This window comes from Elaeis guineensis, chromosome 9 (assembly GCF_000442705.2).
Source record: "Elaeis guineensis isolate ETL-2024a chromosome 9, EG11, whole genome shotgun sequence".
Taxonomy (NCBI): domain Eukaryota; kingdom Viridiplantae; phylum Streptophyta; class Magnoliopsida; order Arecales; family Arecaceae; genus Elaeis; species Elaeis guineensis.
The window spans coordinates 11283299-11305983 of record NC_026001.2 but is presented as its reverse complement, the minus strand read 5'-3'; the positions used below and the strand labels follow the sequence as shown (position 1 = coordinate 11305983).

At 36.6% G+C, this 22685-nt stretch overlaps 1 protein-coding gene and 1 pseudogene across 1 annotated transcript; one reads left to right on the top strand and one right to left on the bottom strand.

Moving 5' to 3' along the window:
* Positions 1-3954: 3954 nt before the first annotated feature.
* On the top strand, positions 3955-8689 carry LOC105051590 (putative 12-oxophytodienoate reductase 11; annotated as a pseudogene).
* A 7225-nt stretch (positions 8690-15914) lies between these two features.
* On the bottom strand, positions 15915-18257 carry LOC105051593 (GDSL esterase/lipase At1g33811). Its single transcript, XM_073243718.1, is given in 9 exon segments — positions 15915-16214; positions 16217-16306; positions 16309-16323; positions 16399-16431; positions 16434-16668; positions 16757-17005; positions 17784-17910; positions 18004-18112; positions 18115-18257. Coding segments are annotated over 9 exon segments (1080 nt in total). The 5' UTR covers positions 18224-18257; the 3' UTR covers positions 15915-16101.
* Positions 18258-22685: the final 4428 nt, after the last annotated feature.

Below are 22685 nucleotides of genomic sequence, written 5' to 3'. Positions count from 1 at the left end.
TATTAAAATTTATTAATTAATATGCACCATAAATTAGCTATTTAAGCTATCTATTTATCATAATTTGTTATATTGTTTTTCAAGAATCATTAGAAAAAGGAGGAAAAAATTATCCTGTTGTGTAGCATATGTGCTAGTATATATCTAAATTAAAGATAGTTAATCTAGAGGTTTTTATCCACCATATGGATGTTGATATTAATATTATCGACTGTGATTAAAATTTATTACTTGGTAAGCAACTATGAATGGTACAGTAATAATATGCTTGGCTATCATTAAAGCTCAATACTTAATTTATAATATAAATTTTATTTATTATAATTTATTATTTTGTTATATTATATTTCAATAATAATTAGAAAAAAAAATTAGAATCTTGTATGTCGCACTGGATTAGCATTATTAATACTAGGATTAGTAATATAAATTTTACTTGATTATTATTAAAGTTTATTACATAATATACAACAAATATTCATCTATTGAAATCTTATTTTTATTAATCTTTTTATTATTTTATTATATTTTAAGAGTAGATAGGGAAAAAAAAGAAAAAAAAAGTATCTTTGTGTGTTGCACAATGCAGATACTGGCATCAATGAGGCCAATATTAAATATGGGCCTTTTTTTTTTTTGCATAGATGCTCAATTTGTGCAGAATACTTGAACACCGATAATATTAATATTGATGATAAAAATTTTCATCCAATCATTGTAAAAATTTATTGTTTAATATATAACAAAAAAATGACTATAAAAATTTTATATTTATTATAAATTATTATATTATTATATTATATGTCAAAAATAATTGGACAAATAAAAAAAATACCTAGCATAGTATGCTAGTTTTATGTTAGTTAAGATTTGGATGACAGCATTATTTTATTATAATGGAATCTATGTTTTTAAGATATCAAGAATGTTAAATACATGCCTTAATCATTACTACACATGTACCAAGTACTTGAAAAGATAAAGCCTGGTTCATTCTTTTTTAAGGTGCGGCATGCGTGACGCTTTTTTAAGGAAAAATGACATTTCTAATTGAATTTTATGTTTTTACGCACATGGATATACTTCTATATTCTTATCATTTTTTTCTATATTTATTAAAATGGAAACATCTACTTAAACGTATGGAGATGGACGTTTGGCATCCATTGCGTTGTGGGAAACAAGAATTTGTGTGTTATTACACTAGAGGTATCATTTGGCAGAGGAAAAAAAAATTGTAAAATTAGATTTCTTAAATAATCCAGTAAAAAAATATCTGTGTGAATCAGGAAATAGAAAATATAAAAAGTTTCAAGGAATATCTGATCTAGCAGTGTAGAAAATTGTTCCGTACCTTTTTTTTAAAAAAAAAATTATGCATCTTGGTTTTATGGGGTCAGCTTGCCGTTTATGTTTGACTTGGACCAGCTTTCCCCACGAGCGTTCGATAATGAATGTTATAGCCCAAAGCCCAAGCCCATCTAACAAGACCCAAGCCCAAAAAAAAAAAAAAAAAGAAAGCAAGGGAACCGAAAAAAAGACTCCCGGTAGGAGTTTTCTTCTCCGATTAAACCTCGGCAATCGGGAGTCCTAGAACCCCCAGGAGTCCTAGGGCTCTCTATAAAAAGACCCTCCTCTTTCTTAGAAGCCGATCATCGGTCCTTTTCTCCTCTCTTTCTCTCTGATTTCCCGATTGGAGCCACGGATACTCATTTTATTCTCGCCGTGATTGCTCACGACGAGGTCACCGGAAGCCGAAGTAAGTTTTCCTCCACTTCCTCTCTTCTTTCCCCTTCTTCACATGCCTTTGTGCGCGACTGTCGGTGACGGATGTCGTCAATTTTTGATCGGAGAAGAGACCCCTGTTTTGGTCTCTTCTTCCCTTGGGTTTTCCGGCGTCGGCGATCACAACCGATCGCCGGCCTTGCCTCTTCGAACTCGGGAGAGTGGCCCCCCTCTGCCGCCAGCCTCCACCGTGACGATCGTGGCCTGAACGGTCGGGCAAAGGAGGGGACCCGCCGGTCCCCTGTTTCGGCCATGAAGGAGCTCGAGAGAAAAGAAAAAAAGAAGAAAAAGAGAAAAGAAAAGAAAAGAAAAAGAAGAAAAAGAAGAAAAAGAGAAAAAAAAAGGGGAGAGAGAAACTTTTTGCTCTCTCTCTCTCTTAGATTTTTAGGATTTATAGAATTAAAAAAAATTTATTATTATTAATAATAATAATTAAAAGAAATATAAGAAGAGTTTCCATGGATTAGTCCGAAAATCTGGGATGCTGCTGTCAAATTGATCCATGTAAGGATATTGGATTTTAATAAATTTTAATTTTTTTTAATTTGATGAAATTTTGATCAAAAAATATGATATTTAACGTACCAGGTCCGGAGAAGGATTTTCAAGATTTCTAGAATTCCTAGTTTGGATTTTCTTTTGAGGTAAGTAGTGTTTACTTTTATTGAATTTATCTGATAAATTATAAATTCTGAATTAAATAAAATAATGGCATGCTTGTGATTGAAAATATTTATTGAAAATAATTGTTGAAATTATTTGTGATTGAAATTAATTGTAGAAATTATTTATGAAGTTATTTGTTGCAAAATTATTATGATGATGTATGATCATAATGAATGATATGATTGATTTGACTCGAATATTATTTATTTATATTATTTTTGAAAATAATATATGAATTGAAAGACAATATGAATTGACAATCTGACTATGTAAAGGACCCCGCCAATGGGGGCATATACGTTGGCAATTGATTGTCCTGAGGATTTATGTCGCCAGTGAGACCAGCGACATGTCACCAGAGAGACCAGCGACAAACTGCCAGCGAGACCAGCGGTTCCAAAGGACTTGGCTGCCAGATGATTCGCAGCCTACCGCAAGCAGATACGCGATATAATGACCTTGCCACAGGGAAAATGTAGTCATAATCATGGTTGGTAAGAAGAACCTAAGAAATTGATGAATTTAAGATGATAAACATAATTTGAAATTATGATGAATTGAATTTTTTTTATATGATTAATAGTATGATTATGATTTCATGAAATTACATATTGATTTTGTTATTATCAGTAAATCGATATGTATAGTATTATTGCCTGATTCATTCAGTTAAAGGTATACACTGCTTACTGGGCTATTTAGTTCATAATGAGTTTTATGTTTTTTCTTACAGATCCAGAAAATTAGCATGATGCGGGATTCCGGTTGGGAGAACGATTAGAGATGGAGTTAGCTTATTTGATTTAGGATTTTTTTTTAGAATTGATTCAAGACTTTTATCTTAAGTGTTGACTTTGTCAGACAATTATTTTTCTTTTGGACACTGAATTTTTGATTTGTTATTTGAACCAAGGTTTGATTATTAAAAAAATTGAAAAATTATTTAACTTTATGTGTAAGATATCATGATGAAATGCCTTGTATGCTTATGAAAAAATATTTTTTATGAGTATACGGTGGTTGTCATGATTCTCGATTCACAATCTCGGATCAGAGCGTGATAATGAAGATTTAGATACTTGAGTAAGGAAAGAAAACTTTGCCCTTCACTTTTCCTTCAAATATCCCCTAGCAGAACGAGGAAAGCAAAAGAAGAGATTCCACCAACAACCAATTAATTCCAAGAATCTCGTCTGCCTACATTTTGTCCTTGAGATGGCAGCCATCCCTCTTCTGACTCCACACAAGATGGGAAAGTTTGATCTTTCTCACAGGTCAGCACCTTCTTCATTTCTCTTCTGACGGCAGTAAACATGTAGCTTTCTAGGTAGGTTTCTAGCCATTATTATAATGAACCACGCATGATTGGCAAGTGATTTCTTTTTGTGCATCCTCAATGCTTTGATCTGATCCATTGACCCTTGGAGACAGAAAAGAAACAAGCTGATTTATTGATGCAACCTGTTGCGGTCAGAGATCGGATGGCTCGGTAATAAAGGAAGGATAAGAAGCCAGTTTTCTTTATTTTCTCCTTCCTTTTTTTTTTTTTTGATGCAAATGAGTTAGGGAAGACCTAACTCCAGGCATTTAATTAGGTTAAATTGAGTTACAGTGTATTTGATTACATATGTGAGAAGTAGAATGGGAATTTGCATTTTGAGTGCTGATTTCTCATTCGCTTCAGCGGTCAGATGAGAAATTTTTTTCCGAAATTTAGTACAGAGTTTATAGCTATGTAAACTGTTCTTGGCTTGTTGTCTTCAGCTCTGCATATTCTGTGAGTTTCTAGACGTAGATACACTAAAGAGTTCCCGGTAATTGTCGCCTTTAGCGCCAGTATTTCGGTTTCCTGAAGATCTTTTGCTGTATGACTTACTGGCCTGTTTCCAGCAACTGTTTCATACAGTGTGTGATCAGCTGAACAGAAATAGTTTTAGTTTTTTTTTTTTTTCTTGGTCAACGAGAGATGGCTCCAATTCCTCTTCTCACTCCTTACAAGATGGGTGGATTCCATCTCTCCCACAGGTCAGTCACCATCTACTCCAAGCTCTCGTTTTTTTTGCCCCCGAGATTTGAGCGTTTTTTATGAAACAAGTGGAAAACTAGACCAACTCCATGGCTCCAGCTGTTTCATCATTTGATCTCTGGGGTTTTTTTGGGCATTTCGATCCATATTAGGTCGGAAGCCATTTTGTTCACTATTTTTAATCTCTACTTGCGGGTTCACTTTCTCGTGTTAACAATAATCAAATTTTAGCTTTTTGTCTTTTAAATATGATTTGATCCTCTTTTCTTCTTAAAGAAAAAAAAAGGAAGAAAGAAATCAAACAACACAAATTGAAGCTAAAAATGCCCGTAAATAAGCAAAATCTCCACCAAACAATAAAAAGGAAAGAAGGGGGAAAAAGTTAATTTACGTTGTCTGAGAAGCATCTATCCAGATGAAAATACTGCTAACAAAATCCATCAAGAACTTGATTAAGAACAATGATGAATTACTCACTGGAATGCTATTACAGCTAAAAGCATCTCCAAATTATAATCCTATCCATTATGCGTTGTTAATTTTTTGTTTACTCTATGGACTTGTGTGGTTTGCGGGAAAAATTTTCCCTCACTAGAAATTTTTCTTTGAAAGTTGATTCCTGGGAGAGTAGTCTTTACATGTTCCGTTGACCAGTACAGGTATAATGATGCTTGGAAAAGTAGTTTCACCAAGGTTGCTATGATTTTTTTGATGCTTTTATTTTTTTCATTTTGAAACTATTTAGGATAGTTTTGGCACCATTGACAAGGCAAAGGTCCTTTGGCAACGTTCCCCAACCTCATGCCATCTTGTATTACTCTCAGCGGGCATCCAAAGGTGGCCTTCTTGTAGCTGAGGCCACTGGAGTTTCGGACACTGCTCAGGGGTAAAATACTTCAGTCCCAAACTCGTTAATTATATATCTATGCCTTTTAATTGAAGATAATACCTGTTGATTTTTTTTTTTTTTAATGGCTGAGGCTACAAGCTATTTTTCAACACTAGGTTCCCAAACACGCCTGGCATTTAGACGAAAGAGCAGGTGGAAGCATGGAGACCTATTGTGGATGCGGTGCATGAGAAGGGTGGCATCTTCTTTTGCCAGATTTGGCATGCGGGGAGAGCTTCAAATTATGGTACATCTATCTGACTCTTTTAAAAACATCTTCTATTGAGTTGATGCAAACTCATAGGCTTAATCTCAAACACCTAACACTATATGTTTGTGTGATTATGAAATACTTATTGATTCAATCACTTTGTCTAGCAAGTTCCAAATGTCTGCAAAAAAATCAAAAAATATATTGGTGACAATGTGGTTATTGCTTTTATATCTCTTTCCTGTACAAAATGTGAAGTCGGAACTCAACCAATATCCTTTAATAATAAATGATTATCTCTTTGATATATAACCAGAACTCATGAGTTCCTTTGCCCTCTAAGCAGCTCTTCTGGTTTCAAAAGTATTGTTAAATAAACTCCACATTCAAGCTGCGGACCCTCTTATGTTTCTCGCAAAAGCATATCTGCATGAATAAATTCAATGCTTTATGCTATGGGCACTCATATTGATTTGCTTCCCAAATCCAGAAGCTGTTGTGTCCTCCCTCATTCTTCCATTCTTTAATGTTGTCGCGCCATGAATCAGCATGGTCAGCTGGATGCGGATCTGTGCTGGCTGTGCCAGGTGGATGCTGTCATGTGCCATCTGTCATTGCATGCAGGGGCTGTGGAGCAGTACCGAGCCAACTAATCACCAACATGGATGCTGATACTGGCTTTTAAAACCTTGATTAAGTGTATGTCAACCCATGGCATTTTATGAACACTTCAAGTATTACACCTTTCAGAAAATTGATACATACCATTATCTTATATTTCACTGAATGATAAATAATTTATGGTATCCCTCCTGCATGCACTCCCAAAACATTAGTCATAAGCACCTGCAAGAGGTTATATGAATGCAGATAAAACACAGAGAAAATTGTCTTGGTGGAGTTCTTTTGTTGTACTTCTTCATAAGTCACTTTTGAAAAGGTCCAGTTTTCATTTGACGCGCTTATATGATATGCTGTAGATTTTCAGCCTGATGGGCAAGCTCCAATCTCATCTACTGACAAGCCACTAGCACCTCAAGTGCGAGCTAATGGTGTGGATGTTGCACGGTTCTCACCTCCTCGGCGGTTGGCTGCAGAAGAGATCCCTCTGATTGTCGATGATTTCAAAATTGCTGCTAAGAATGCGATAGAAGCTGGTAAGAGTCATGTACTCCTTTCAGTTTAAATTGGTGATCAAGTTACTGCCAGATAGGAGAGCTAGTATTGTTAACGGACATGGAGGCTTTTGCCAAAACCCACTGTGCCCAACCTAAGCTGGGTTCCAACCTTGGAGTCATCCCTCAGATCAAGAAATTAGTACAGCTAGTCATTCGTAAAATATGCATCTGCAGTCTGTTGGTCCTTCCCCCTTAAGGCTACCTAATTCTTCCTTCATCTGCACATTGGAAAAAGCTAGAGTTTTCCATGAATATCAGAAGTAGCAGCTGAGAAGCCTGAGATACCTAGGAAATTGTTGACAAGTGATATGTATACACGGAAAAGAATTTAAAACACATAAATGTTCATATAAGAAGTGTTATTCAGTTTCCTTGTCAGTGGACCATGAAGGAGCATTATCTCATGCAGGTTCCCATTAAGCAGTTAGGTTCAGTTTACAAAATCACTGCAACACATGATTTAAGCATAAAGTTCTCTTCGCACTTGCATTTAGTACATCTGTGAGCACTGATAATAAATATAAAGTTCTCTGTCCCACTTGCATTGAGTACATCTGAGAACCCCAATAATCAAAATTCAGAACCATGCAAGCTTTCTAACCTTATAGTGACTGTCACTTAATCATGATTTTTAAGTTGCACATATATTGCAGAGGTGTTCCACATATTGGCTGAATTTGGTAGAAGAGTTCTTTTTCCATTTTTTCCGGGGGGGTTGAGGGGAGGGTGGATGTGGGGGGTTAAAGAGCTTGAAGAGTTGTTAATGGAGTAGATGAAGACAGTCTTAATTCAAAATATAGCTATTTCACCCAATAAAGAATAATTACTTTACAGAATTATTCTTTGGATCAAGTAAATAATGCCATCTTTCTATATTCATTTTGTCAACTTTAGTGCATGCCCTGCAGGGATTTTTTGGCATCTCATTGGTTCTTAATAAATTTACTTCCCATCTATGTTCTCTTTACTGGTATTGCCCTGGACATTCCCTGCATGCTTTACATGTCTTTTTGCCTATCTAAGATGGTAATTTATGCAGCATGCTATAAGCCTTCAATTGATCATCATTCACACGGTACCTACACTGTCTTTAGATTAGTTTAAATAGCTGCACTGATTGGCATCAATCTGATGGTATTCCACCATTCATATTGTTGGAAAAGGGGGGAAGAAAAAAAGAAATTGGTCTTCATCCATAAATTTTTCTCCAACTCATCATCATTCTTATTCCTTGATTCATAGGATTTGATGGAGTTGAGATCCATGGAGCCCATGGATATTTGATTGATCAGTTTCTGAAGGATCAAGTCAATGATCGGACAGACCAATATGGTGGGAGCCTGGAGAATCATTGCCGCTTTGCACTGGAAGTAGTACAAACTGTGGTTGATGAGATTGGAGCTGATAGGGTTGGAATAAGGCTTTCCCCCTATGCTAACTACATGGAAGCAGGCGATTCTGACCCAGATGCACTTGGTCTCTATATGGTCAATTCTCTGAACAAATTTGGGATCTCGTATTGCCATATGGTGGAACCGAGGATGGGTAAAGTAGGAGAAAAGGCTGAAACTCCTCACTCTCTTCTTCCTACGAGGAAAGCATTCAATGGAACATTTATTGTTGCTGGAGGCTATAACAGAGAAGAAGGCAATAAGGCAGTTTCTAGTGGCTATGCTGATCTGGTTGCATATGGGCGCCTTTTCTTGGCTAATCCTGATCTTCCTCAAAGGTTTGAGTTGGATGGTCGACTTAACGGCTATAACAGGAGTACTTTTTACATTCCAGATCCAGTTGTTGGATATACAGACTACCCATTTCTTTCTAAATACTTGGCTTGAGGGAGAATAGCAAATATGGCATATCTTACCATATGTTTGTTGCTGATTAAGGTGCTATGACAATAATAAATCATTTGTCTTGAGCATTCATTGTTTCATTATGCATGTTCTTGTGGATTTTGTTGCAGTTCTGCTTATATGCTATAATAATGATTTTCCACCCATCTCCTTCTAATTTAATGGTTCCCTTGTGTCTTTTGCATTTGGCTTCTATGTTATTGTAAATAGGGCTGTCTCTTTTTTCCCCAGTCAATTCCCGGTATATAATTCTTTCCCTTTCTTTTGTATTTTTCTTTTGGTTTGTTTGTGTATTTTTGTGTGTTTGTGGATGTCCTGTGTGAAATAAACTCTTTCATACTGTCAAGTAAATGGGACATTAATTAGTGGTCTGTTTCATGATAATTTGTTCAAATATCCAATGCCAGACCCTCCAATGTAGTAATAGCCGGTGATCATATAGGCAATGGTTCATGTAAAATGTTAATATTTAATCGCTGTTTGTAGCCTGATAAGTGCCTCTTGTCCCACATGAGGGATATTTCTCTCAATTTTTGACATAGTCTGCTTTCTGCTTATTTTCACTTTGATCGTTTTAGGTACCTACCTTCGCAATCTTACAGCTCAGATTCAAGATCCTTCAATTCAAGGTTTGCTGTACCGGTACCGGATGGCGTGCCGATGTCGGACCGATACGGTATGGTACTGGTACCGTACCATACCGACACATGGTACGCCTAGGCATACCGGTCCAGTATCGGTACATAATATTTTTTCAATTTTTAATTTTTTTTTTGGATTTTTAAAGTTAATAATTGATAAATACAACCTCAATATGGCATTATATTGCATATTATTGACATATTTGGGTTCAATTTGGAGTTAGGTTGCGGTACAAAGACTCTTGATCCAAAATTTCAAACATATATTTATTTACATTATATTTCAACTATGTCACCTTAAAACTAAAAAAAAATATATAAAATACGTATTAAAATGTATCTAAATATTTAAGTACAAAGCGCAATAACTGATATACGAACCTTAAGATGTACTCTGCATTTAATTTCTTGTCGAGTGTCTGTGACACTCGTAGATGTCTGGATCATCAACATAGTCTGAAGGGGCATCAGTCCAACCCTCTAGCCAAGCTGCACCGTATTCTCGAATATTCATCATCCCATAAGGCATCCTCTCTGGATTGTAAGACATCTCAGACCTCTCGCTAAAATTCTGACTCTGAGAAGTATCCTTGAGATGATGGTACGGTTGTGGAGGAGCTCATCCAAATATGCCAGTAGCAAAATCTGATCCGTAAGATGCTCCAGGCTGCATAGGGTAGTAACCACTAGATGATGATGCCTCGGATGCACCATATGCATATGGATCATAAGGTGGCTGTGGATAATAGGATCCATAATGCGAGGATGATCCAGATACATCCATGTACCCTACTTCACGTGCAAGATCGTCCGCAGCTGCATCATGTGTTGGACGACCTCTAGGAGCCCGTCGTCTATATGAAATTGGCTCCCCATGATCTCTACCGACTCGTCCACCATGATCTCTATCCTGTGTGACATGCGTAAACTGAGACTCACCGGTGAATTGAATATCACCCTGTGGCTGTGTCTCATAAACGGTGGTCTCCTATCCTCCAGTTCCTCCTGATCATCAGATCCATGGCTACTACTACCAGTATCATCATCACTCTCCCTGATGTCCGTATCTGAATCAGATAGCTCCTGTACTCTCGAGAGTGGTGCACGTACAACTATCTTTTCTTTCCCCCCTTGTGCCCCTCTGTGACTGAGTTTCCTTGATTGGGAGGATGGATGCCTTCTTGCTGGCTGCCGGGAGGATCGTCTATACATCTATCGCTCGAATCTTTGGGAAGATGTATCGGATAGCGAGTCATGTGATAAATGAGTCCCTTGTGTCCCTTCAGACTGTAGCTGATCAGTAGAACCCTATGTGGAATATTTTTTTCTGTCCATTGCCCTGGATCCACCCTGATCTCCCTCGCCACCACACTGGCTGGTCGTGGAGGGGATCCTGGCTCATCAAGCTCTGGCTTCTGTTGCTGACCTGCAAGCCATCCGATGATCGGATCGTCATCCTCGTCGGCATAATCATCCAACGTCGGATCAGTGTACTTCAACTGAACTTCCTCCATAATACATTTTAGCCTCAACCTCAGATTGTAGTGAACATATACAAGATCGTCGAAGTATTTTTGTGTCAGACGATTTTTCTGTTTGCTGTGGATAAGGGCAAAAGTGGATCAATTACGTTCACAGCCACTAGCAGAGATCGTCTGAGAAAGAATACGGACAGCCATATGTCTCAAATTTTTTGCTAACGTTCCAAAATGAATCCACCATTCAGCTACAAAAGCAAAATTACATATCAAATTTGATGATATTATTAAGCAAAATTACATATCAATCTACATTGCTCATTATTGATATGTAATTTACCTAGATTCATCTATTTTTTGCTTATGACAGCTGATGGGACTTCAAAACTGTTTGATCCCTCTCTAAACTATTTCGTTTGAAATAAAATATATTTATTATTTATAAATATATTAGATCGAATTCAGTTGAATAATTACATCTGTTTTAAACTAGCATACCTCTTGCAAACATAACGATGCGATTTCTAGATCGGGCACCATCTTATATATGACATTGCGAAGAGCAGCAAGAAGCTCGCTATCCATATCTATCATCGGAATAGTATACTGAAATTTCGGATTTAAGTAATAAGCTGCAGATAAATTTCAAGATGATTAAGCATAATTTTATTTTCATGCTTCGAAAAAATATTTTAAAACATTCTTAAATCCAAATTTACCAGCTAGATGCAAATCTCTGCCTGTCTGATAGTCTCAACGGCACTCAATAATGTTAATGAATTCTTGAGCATGCTTGGGATCATTCTCACTGATCTGTTTCTTTGCTCTCTCCATCATGTAATATAGAAAGCCCATCTGGGAGTATCTCTCACTGTCCACGGCGCGAAGCACCTCATATAAAGGCTTGATAGCCTTCACTATCTTCTCAGCCCGCTGTCAAAATGACTGACTCGTCATCAAGTTCTCCACATGACTTCCATCAGTGCCGGCCCTCGCATATCTGCTCTCCTGCACTCGGCACCGACAAACATCTGACGTAGGGCTGTTTTCTTCTAAAGAAGACTATCAAGTGCTATGTAGTTGGTAGCAAACCGTGTGATACCCGGTCATAAGATCTCCCCCTAGTATATATCCGCATCAATGAAAGAACTCATGTGTGGTTGTAGATGAATCTAGTAATGGTCTGGACAATCTCCACTACCTGCTGTACCCTGCGAATCTTTCCGATATCCATCAATATAAGATCAATGCAATGTGCAGCACATGGGGTCCAGTATATCTGCGGTCGCTGCTCCATCAGCAACTCTCCGGCAGCCTTATATTGTGATCCGTTATCTGTGATGGCCTGCATGACATGCTGCTCACCCACTGAATCAATTACCTCCTCCATTAGACCAAGGATATATGTGGCATCGTGCATCTTATCTGAAGCATCGATTGATTTGTGAAAAAATATTTTTCCATCACAGTATGTCAAAAAATTAATGATGCTTCGTCTAGTAGGACCTATCCAACCATCATACATCACTGTCAGACCGTATGTAAGTCATTTATTTTTGTAAGAAGCAATCCATCTCTGCAGATCCTCTTTATTGCTGTCAAAAAGCTGACTATAGATGTCCTTAGATCCTGGAGGATCTACACCCTGGTCGGCAGCCTCTATGGCTGAAATAGCAGATCGGTAGTAAGGATTGGCTGCTGCATTTGCTGGAATATGACTGAAATAAAATAATGATCCAATAGCTCGCCACATATCCTTCTTCTTATCTTTTTTCAGCATACTGTCAATTCTCTGCTGCTTTGAATCCTTGCTGGGCAAAGCATGTGGATCCAAATTCTGAATGCTGGCTCCTGCTGGAATATCTCTGGAGGACCTCCTTCTACTGCCAAAAGCTCCCAACAAAGAAGACATGCTGCGTCTGCTCCCTCTACCACCAAGCTCTCTGACTGAGGTAGTTCTCCTTAACTTGAATTCTTCCCTACCAGTCGCTGATCCAGATCCTGATTTGTAGTATGATGGTCCGAATCGCTCTCTGTACCGGACCATCTCCTCCTGCTGGTACTAATCCGCCAAGCTTGCCTGAATGGCAGTCTCAATCTGTGCCTCCTCATCATCTGGAGCAGAAGCCTTCTCTGACTCTCTACAGTGATAAGAAGGTGGCTCTGCAGCTCGACGGTCTATTTTGATCTTTTTCTGCTTTGTCCTTTCCTTCGCTGCTTTCGAATCAGCAAAGTGCTTTTTCATCAATTGTCGGACCTCTTGCGGATATTTCCGACACATGGACACATCAGGATAACCACCAGCTAGATGCTGCTTCAACCTAGTCACCCCTCCTCCCTTGAACTCTGTGTTGCACCATTTGCATCTCCAATGATGTCGAGCTGAGAGCATCTCGCCATGATCCCAACCGATGTCACGCTCTGGATCTTTTTCTTACTTATTTCTGCAGGTATAACAAAATACTAATTATTTCGAATTACCTGTAATATAACACTAATTACATATATTTTTTATTTGATAACATTTTTTACTATTTAAATATTTACAAAAAGAATTTCAAAAAAATCTCAAGTTAGATTCAAATATTTCAATTATTTTGAATCATTCTAAACATTATTCTCAATTTCAAAACTAACACTGATTTTTATTTTTTTAATTTTTTAATAATTTTATATAAATAAATATATACTATAAAATAGCTGATTAATTAAAGTGAATGAACGTCATGCTCTAAATTTTTTTCTTATAAATATATGCAAGTACAACAAAACACGATAGTTTAACGATAATTAAAATAATTATATATAATTTAATAATTATTTTAAACTTATAAATTCAAAACAAATATGTTATATGCTTCAAATAATATTTTTAAATTAACTAAAATATATCACTATTTTTATATATTTTTTATTTTATAATTAAATTTTTTAATTTAAATAATTAAAAAAATAATTTTTTTATTTTAATATTTGAAAAAAATTGAAATTAGATTTAAGTAGCTTGAATCATTCTAAACATGATTCCCAAACTCTGATTTTTTCTCTAAAATTTAATTTTTTTAATTTTTAAATAAATAAATATTTAAAAATATTTAAAAATATATAATTAACGAAAATTAACAATTTTGGTGTCATCGTGTAGATTTTCAAAGATCTATCACATATAATTAAATCATACCAAAATCACAAGATTTTGACATGATTTTCTCTTATTTTCATTTTTTCTCATTCTTATCCTATTTTTAACAACAAAAATAAAAAAAAAATATTTACTAAGAAAATAACATATTATCTTACCTCCGACTAAAGATTAGCTTCTTCTCGAACCACTCCTACAATTTGACGGAGTTTTTTCCTTTTTTTTCTAATTTTTCGGAGGTTTCAACGATTTCGTTGAGACATTCATAAGCTTCGGGTCTCGGAGTTCTCTGAGACTTCTCAGAGAACTCTTAACAGGCTCAATGGTTTAAAAGGTCTCTGACCCCACCCCCCCTCCCCACTTTATGCATGTGGGCATGTCGGTACGGTTTGTTCACACCGAACCGGACCGAACCGATCCATACCGTCCGATTTTGGACGGTATGGATACGAACCGGACCGAACCGAGCGGTTCGGGGCGGTTCGGAGAGTATTTCGAAAAAAAAGTCCGAACCGGATCGATAAAGTACCGGACCGGCTCAGTACGCCTCGTACCGGACGGTTCGGCCTGGTACGGCGAATCCTGCTTCAATTCATGTTCATGTTTCTACTTAAAATACTTTCTACCTTGCTGATTCTTCTTGGTTTCTTTCAATTTGCTTGTTTCTAACTCCATTTATTTTACCTAAACCATTTAAGCATCCTCATCTCTGTGTCATTTTCTTCTATGGTAGCGTACAATTTAAAATAGCTTTTACCTAAAAGTAGCAGTGTTCTTTCACTTGAGTGATTACTTCTTTAATGAGTCCATCTTCTCCTTCCTTTGCTATTTCAACCTCCAGAACTATAGCTTAGATATCAAATTTTTTGCTTTGTTTTTCCAGCATTAGATATTGATGGAGCATATAAGAAGTCAAGAAGATATTCAATTGAAAAATAGTGGTATAAGTGATTATAAATGTCATCTAAGTATTGCTCATTAGTCGGGTATGCTCATAGTCATCAAACTTGCATGACGAAACACGTTTCAATCCACTTAGCAGAGCCTTGACTTGTGAAGCATGATCTTTGGGACTAGTGTATTCTAATACATGAATCCTCTCCATTTTCATAAGCTGGGCTCAGGTCTGAGAAATCAGATGAAAAGGTAACTTTAGTATATCAATTTCATCTGGTATCTCAAATATAAATTTTGTTTACTTTGTACCAAATTTAGTGGACAACAGCTTGCTCTGCCTCTTGCTGTAACAAAAGATTTTTTTGTGCTTTCTTGTTGAGAGAAAGATCAAGATGCTATCTTAGTTATAAATTTGAGTTCCTATCATATTAGAAAATGTCTTAAGCTTGTCTTTTATTGCACATCTTCTGGGATCAGTTGCCTTCCCTTACAAACTCCATGCTCAAACAGAGATCAGCATGTCTTCTGGGTTGCCTTCCACCCAACAGCAGCTGTGAACATTATATCGGTGAGGAATGCTTTCAATTGAAACACTAGTGCAGTGTATCCAATGAACATCCTACTTGCAATTGGAACCTTGAACTAAAAGTAGCCAACATTACCAGTAGAGGAAATAGTGAAGAAGTGGTTTTTGATCATCTGCATTCAATGAGAAATTAGTAGTTCTAGTTTTTCCTATCGATGTGTTCTTGATCGGTGTTTTCTAGTCAGTAGCCATATCTATACTAGGTGATTATTTATATAATCCTTGTGTGAAAAATAACCATTCCTGAGCAGTTGCCGAGGTTAATTAAGCATAGAGACCTTGATATTTGATCATTTCCTCTTTGATCATGATGTGCCATTTGCCCGATCAGGCCGACTGAAGGTTGATGAGAGTTGTGTCTATGCCACTTCAATATTTGACATAACTGAGCTGGCATGGTCCTCCCCAACCCCTTTCTTTCGAGATGCGCTGCATGGATATATTGATGCAATGCTCTAGATTACAGAAGCATGCATACAGAGAGAAAAAGGTCAAGGTTCTCAGAAGCAAGGAAATTAAGGAGACTGAGTTAAAGCATTATGGTAACCAAGGTCCAATACATTGAGTAGAGAAGTTTCAAACACAGGAGCAACACTGTAACTAAGGCGAAATGAAGAGGAAATTTGATGACAACTAGCATCTAAAAACACAATTCGAAAAAAAGAAGCTAGCATCTGAAAAACATCGATAAATTCTTCTAGCTCCAAAAATTCAGATCGGTTCTCCTGTGAGCACTCCTGTCATCTTCAGGCCATTGCAAGTTGCTGTATGTTCATTGGGTATGCAACGGATTTTGACTTGGAAGAATATGCTTTCCTGGCATAGATAATATTGGCGGCCTCTGTAGGGTGGAAGGCATCCAGAACAAGTACTTGGTCCGATGGAAGCATGGTATTTCAGATGGTAGACATGTTATTTGCCCATTGTTCCGCCCGACACCGCAGCATCCCTATTGGTGACTTTGAAGCCTGTTCCATTACAAATTTTAGAAATGATGATCCAATAATTTTGGTTTCTTGGTAATATTTGAAATAGTAAATTACCGTAAGAAGCTGCTTTGGCACCAAGTTCCTTGAGCTCTCAAAGATGTTTACATAGATAAACTTAGCTTCAGAAAACTCTCTGTTGAAGCGATTAACTATCCGAACAAGACCATTGTTGAAGATGGTGATAGCCTTGTTAATTGTCTCATTACATTGGCTATTATTTCTGCCATAGTTACCATTGCGGTTTCGGGCTAGCTCATAAGGTATGCAGCCAACCTGCCCGATCCCAATTATCGCCACCTTACGTGCACCTATGTTGTATAATTGCTGAAACCAAGGAATGACCAGATCATCTTAAAGAGAGCACCCGAGTTTCTTAACACAATTGACAGGTTGAAATGATAATGATGCTTACTGTTAATTGTCGAGTGTAGTCTTGGAGGAGGAGTGCAGCAAAAGTTGTAGGGCTGTACTCATAGCTAGTAGGATAATAGAAAGGCATGAAATAGTTATTAAGGTAGTCATTACTACCCATTCCCACAAAGTAGATGCATTTGCCTAGATGATCACTCAGCTTAGTGGTGTTCCCCCCGAACATCCTCCTCATGAATTGTGCTGTGTTGCGGAAATGGTTTATTTGTTCGGCAAAAGGGTAGTGCTCACCCTGTTAACACATAGAATCACCAATTGATTGCCTTTTTCAGCAGATAATTAATCACCAATTGATTGATAACCAACTCTGTTAACCCCAAGTTTAAGAAAAAATTTTGTGCTGATGAACTCCCAGTTTACATGGCTTGAAAAAAATTCTACATGGCTATGGATTATTAGATGAGATTTCTTGCATGAGGCCTGAGATGTTATAAATGAATCCTAAGTCGACAATTTTGTTAAGGAATTAGAGCCTGTATCTAAGGTTGAAACTTTGAAAAATTGTTAAAGGTAATTAACAGATCCTTCTTGTTGATTACTAAATTGCCTCCTGAGTGAATATGGCCTAAAAGATCTCATGCATTTATGGTTATTATTATTGTTATTGATGATAAAGGAGGCAAAAGCCACCAGAATTATTGATATGAAAGATTGATGTAACAAAGTAAAAAGAGAGGAAGTATATACAGGGATTAGAACATTTAGGAAGAGTTACATAGAGTTTCAACATATTCAAGCCCCGTTCTTGACACCATTCAAAGGAGAACCAAATGCAGCTGATACTTCAGGATAGTTGAGAGCATGATAGTTAAGACACTAGAATAGATACTTTACCTCCACCTGAGACTGAGGCAGAAGCGTACATCATGCATTTATAGTTATTAATAGAATGCAGACAATGTAGAACTAAAGCAAATGCCCCGAATCTCATCTCTAATGCAACATATATATATTTATACAGCATATATACTTGTGAGAGAGAGAGAGAGAGAGATTGATCTTAGGATTACCAAATTATCCCCAGTCTCATCTCTAATGCCAGCAGCTCCGGATGCAAAATTCAAGCCTCTCAGCACCTCATCCCCCCGAGCTAATGCATATGGTGGAATGAAGCTTCGGAAACCTAGTAATTGTGCTGACATGATCCAAAACAAATAAAGTTAAATAATGCATGTTATATAATGCATGTGCATGAGGCTTGTGAAACTATCATTGATGCATGTTTGTATTAAAATATCGACCATCGTCCGGCCATTAGTAAACCTCCCAGATGCACCCTCAGGGAAGTCGACGCCGTAGGGTCTGTAGTTAGCCCTAGCAAGTGTCAGTATGCGGTTGTGTTGCCATTGTCCACAAGGGAATCTCCAAAGACGAAGAAGCAAGGAACCTGAGGCTCTGACCATGCCCTTGTCCCTCCCACAAAGGCTAGAGTGACAAACAATAGCTGCATAGGTTTCCCATGTTTAAGGACTACCTACACCCACAAAGCAGCTTGTTCCTGCCTTGGACCTGTTTGAGGACAAAGATGGAGCACCATTTATAAATCTTATTGGTGAGGCAGTGTGGCCCACTGTGCCATTGTTCTTGATGAGGTCGGTCCCGGTTAAGAGAGGCAAAGAGCTCGTGAGGATGTCTGCCAGTAACTAGGGGTGGTTCATGCATTTCCCTACGTTGTAATAAATGGAGGTGGTGGAATAAGAAGTGGAGATCAGAAGCAGTTTATGTGCTTGGACTCTGCACTGAAGAAATGTTTTTCCACAATGCAAGTACCGTGAGTATGATTAGAAGTGGTGTAGATAAAGAAGGGTGCAAGTAACTTAAGATTTATAACTTAACTATATAACTAAATAGCAAGACAAGTACTTGCAACGTTTAAAGCGTCTCAATCATAATTATATGGTACTGGTTCAGTTACTGCTTGAAGAAAGGAGATGATCAAAGGCAAACGGTTCATTGTCCCTGAGAAACATCTGATCAATTCCATGTAGCATGGACTTGCACAAGCCATCCGATTGAGTTACTGTAGACCCTCACCTTCTTTGAGTCACAAAATTTGTTTATTGATTTTTTTTTTTTTTTTTTGTCTGCAAAACAGGAAAATCAAGAAAAGGCAGAGGACGAGCATTGAGCAAGGTCTCTTGTTGAATTTGATCAAAGGACCCGGTCAGCCAATAAATTACAGCCAAACTTAATGTATAAGTATTTAAAATCTCTCATGTTTATTTTTTGATGTATATAAAAAGTTGCAGAGAAGAAAATCTATTATAGAGATTTGTCGGCCAAAGATGATTTTCAACTCTTGATCGACTTCTTATGGGTTATCACATACTTTTTGTCAACCTCCTTTTGAAAGTCTACTCATGTGAAGACCCATTTTGCCCTTTTCTCGTGTGAGAAATGTTTTAAACATTTAAGTTTTTTTAACAGGATAAAGTAGCAAAGTATGATATGCTTTGTGACTACTTAGATGGTTAAGAAAAAATTAAATTTTTTTTTCTTTTTTTTGGTGTAAACCTGGCTGTTTAAGCAGGACCATAGCTTTTCATTGTATTGAAGAGAAAAGATATAATTTCATCCCCTACTTTGAAGGCAAATCTTTTCAAAAGAAAATATTTTTTACTAAATTAGAGAGATAAAAAATGAATTACATACTAAAAGATCTTGGTATTTGTGCAAGACATAAAAATCTAAGTAATACTTTCAGCTAGTCTTTTTTGAAAATCTAAGACATAGAGCCGTGTTTGCCTGTACTAGTCCCACATCTATATATGCAAAGGAGAGCTGTAAAATTGAAATGGTAGTCTTAATTTTCAACCACAGTGAGTCCGAATCATTTGAAGAAGTTAAAATTAGAAAAGATGCTTCAGAGGAATGTCCCCAATTTTGACTATTACCTACTTCGTGTTTTAAGATCAACTCCAGCATGAGGCTCTAAAAGATGACCATCTATTCTAGTTTTACTATCTCAAGAGATGCAATAATTGTTAAAAGGAATGAAAGACGAAATGTCTCTGGACATTTCTAACTTGGACCCTTTTGGAAAGTGAATCACTAGTCTGCACAACCCAATTCAGAAGATTACAGTCCAGTCCAGTCTAACCACCTAATCCCTTTTGTGTGGGTAAGACCTTTGCATTGTTCAAGTTCACTGATGTTTCTCAAAAACAAAAAAGGTTCCACTCTTAAGTTCATTAACCTACTTTTAGTTTTCTAGTTGTTCTAAAACTGCTCTTGTCCTGTTTACTTTTGCTGATCTAGAGTGGGGCATGAATCACAACATATAGCATGTCATGACGATCAACCCGATGACAAGTTTTAAAGTATCCAGTGAAAGTTACCTATTAACATTATCTTGGAGTATACAGTGTACATGATTTTGATCTCATGATTAATGTGATAGATGTAACCAAATCACATGATTAGTATTATCACAACTCCATGATTGGAATACAAGTTAATTGCATATTGATTGCTAATATAAATTGGATATATCGTCATGAATAGAGAGGATCGAGCTAACATGCAAACTAGGCATGGAATGGTCCCAATATTGGAGATAAAACTTGCTTATGTCTAATAAACCAAAAATGATCTTTTCCTTTATGAGGAGTATAGGCAAATAAATCATGTTTTTGTCACAACTGCATGAGCTGGAATTTTGAACACTACCTACAAAAAGTTCAGCGAGCATGATCATTGTCTGAATAATCCAAGACAAGTTGTCTTGACCAAGCTGATTTCATCATTCTTGAGTCCAACACTAGACTAGATATCTTTTTTTTAAAAAATTTTTTTTATGTGTCACCCCTAGACTGGAAATATAATTGAACAAAAATGGAAGTAGGAAGAGTTGTAGGCTTTATTTTGTTTGAATCGCCTCTGTATTAAGAACATAGAATTTACCATGTACTTGACCAAAATGAAATACAAGGGTAGATGAACTCCAATACCAACTATGAAATGCCAATTTTATGATGCAAAGGAGACATCTAATAAATTTAGTACCATGATGACATATTTAACTATGATTTGCCATCTCCTTCAATGTTCTCAATTTTTGACATGTTTCTTGAAAGAACAATGCTAATGGGACTTCAGTTATACGCATCCTTCCGCAAGCTGCCTCTTTATAGAGCTTGATGAGGATAAGCATCCAGATACAAGCAAAGGACTGTGAAGTAAGACAAAATTTTCCTTCCATAAACTACCTCATGCTCATCTATTTCTAATTACTCATTTTTTACATTCTTTTTCACTTTTTTCCTTCTGAATTTTTGAGCTTGCAAATAATTAACTTCACTAGATCCATTTGATCTCGCCAAAACAATCCAAATCTTGCTTTCTGTTTTAAAGAAAAATCAAAAATCAAGCTTTCTTCAAACCAATGCTACAATTACTTGGGCCTCATTATTGCACACGCTCCACCTCTAAAGTCTAGAGTGAAACTCACTCAACTACTTGACTAAAAAGCAACTCTCACATCTGATCTCATTTAATTCAATTGCCTCACCAACACTTAAAATATTGCATAACTAACATATTACTCTTATGATGTTCCCCGATCTAGTATCATGTGCAGCAACAAGGGATTCGCAATTTGGTCATAAAAATGATTATTTTTAATAATTAAGTTATTATCTAGAAACGAATCCAAGGCCATTCTAATGAAGAGTACACTAAACTAGCTAAACTAATAGTTGTTGATAAGTTGGTAGTGAAGCTAATTTTGTGTTAGGCTTGCCACTATTGTATCCTAATTTCTATAAGTGGATACACCTTATCAATGTTGCATACTCTCTACTAACTATCCTTTTGTCTTTAGCCCTTATCATGTGCCGCAGCACAAGGTCACCAACAAAAGAGGTCCCTTCATAGCGACTCATGGGCAGCAGAGACCCATTGTCCCTGGGCCCCACATCCCCTTCACCGCTTGACAGCCACCGGTCACGGAGGCAATTTGGGTCTTTGGGCACCGCCCAATCGTCCACCGAATCATTACTATATATTTTAAATTCAAATCTGACATGATCCTCCCCGGCCGATTAATTTTTCCTTGCAAATAATACCGGAAGCCAACCTAGACCCAACTAGACCGGACCGGACACTTTTAAACCAAGATTTTGCTCATGCCTGGTGTTAACATTATAATCCATTATTGTCCCATGATAGTGATTAAACGGCGATAATTTAACTCAATTTATCCATATCGAGATAATTTTTCAAGCTACAATTATAACATTTAAAGTCAAACTAAAGTATTGCCGTTACTCTATTATAAAAAAATTTGAGATTCCAAATGAAAATGTGTGACTGTTCTACTGTTTCTAATGCAAATAATATAATTCATTATTATCCCATAATCAAAATCAAATCTGAAATTATAACATTTTAAGTCAAATTATAGTATTATCGTTATTCTATTATAATAAAATTTGAGACTCTGGATGGAGTGTGATTGTTATACTATTTTTAATATCAATAATTTATCTAAATTCATCTAAACTATTCATTTTTGAAATTCCAGCTTAGTCATTCATGTAGCAGAATATGTGAATAAAAAATAAAAAAAATATCATCTTTATTTTTCTAAATAATTATCAATCAAATAACAAATTATTTTTAACTATTAATCTGATAAAATTAAAATAAAAATTAGGTAGTGTAAATGTTACACATCGAGCTTATTCTTGTTACACGGTATTTGCTAGTTGTCATGCAAGCATAATGATTTAATAATGATCATTATTTGAGTACTTGTTCACTAATAACTAATAAGTAGCATAATGGACACTCGGTTCAAACTATGACACTGTTGCAGGCGTTCGGTCTAATGCCTAGTTCCGGTCAGGTTTATTAAATGGACCCAGACCGACGCGGTCCAGGTGTGGTACGGTCGTCCGACGGTGACACGT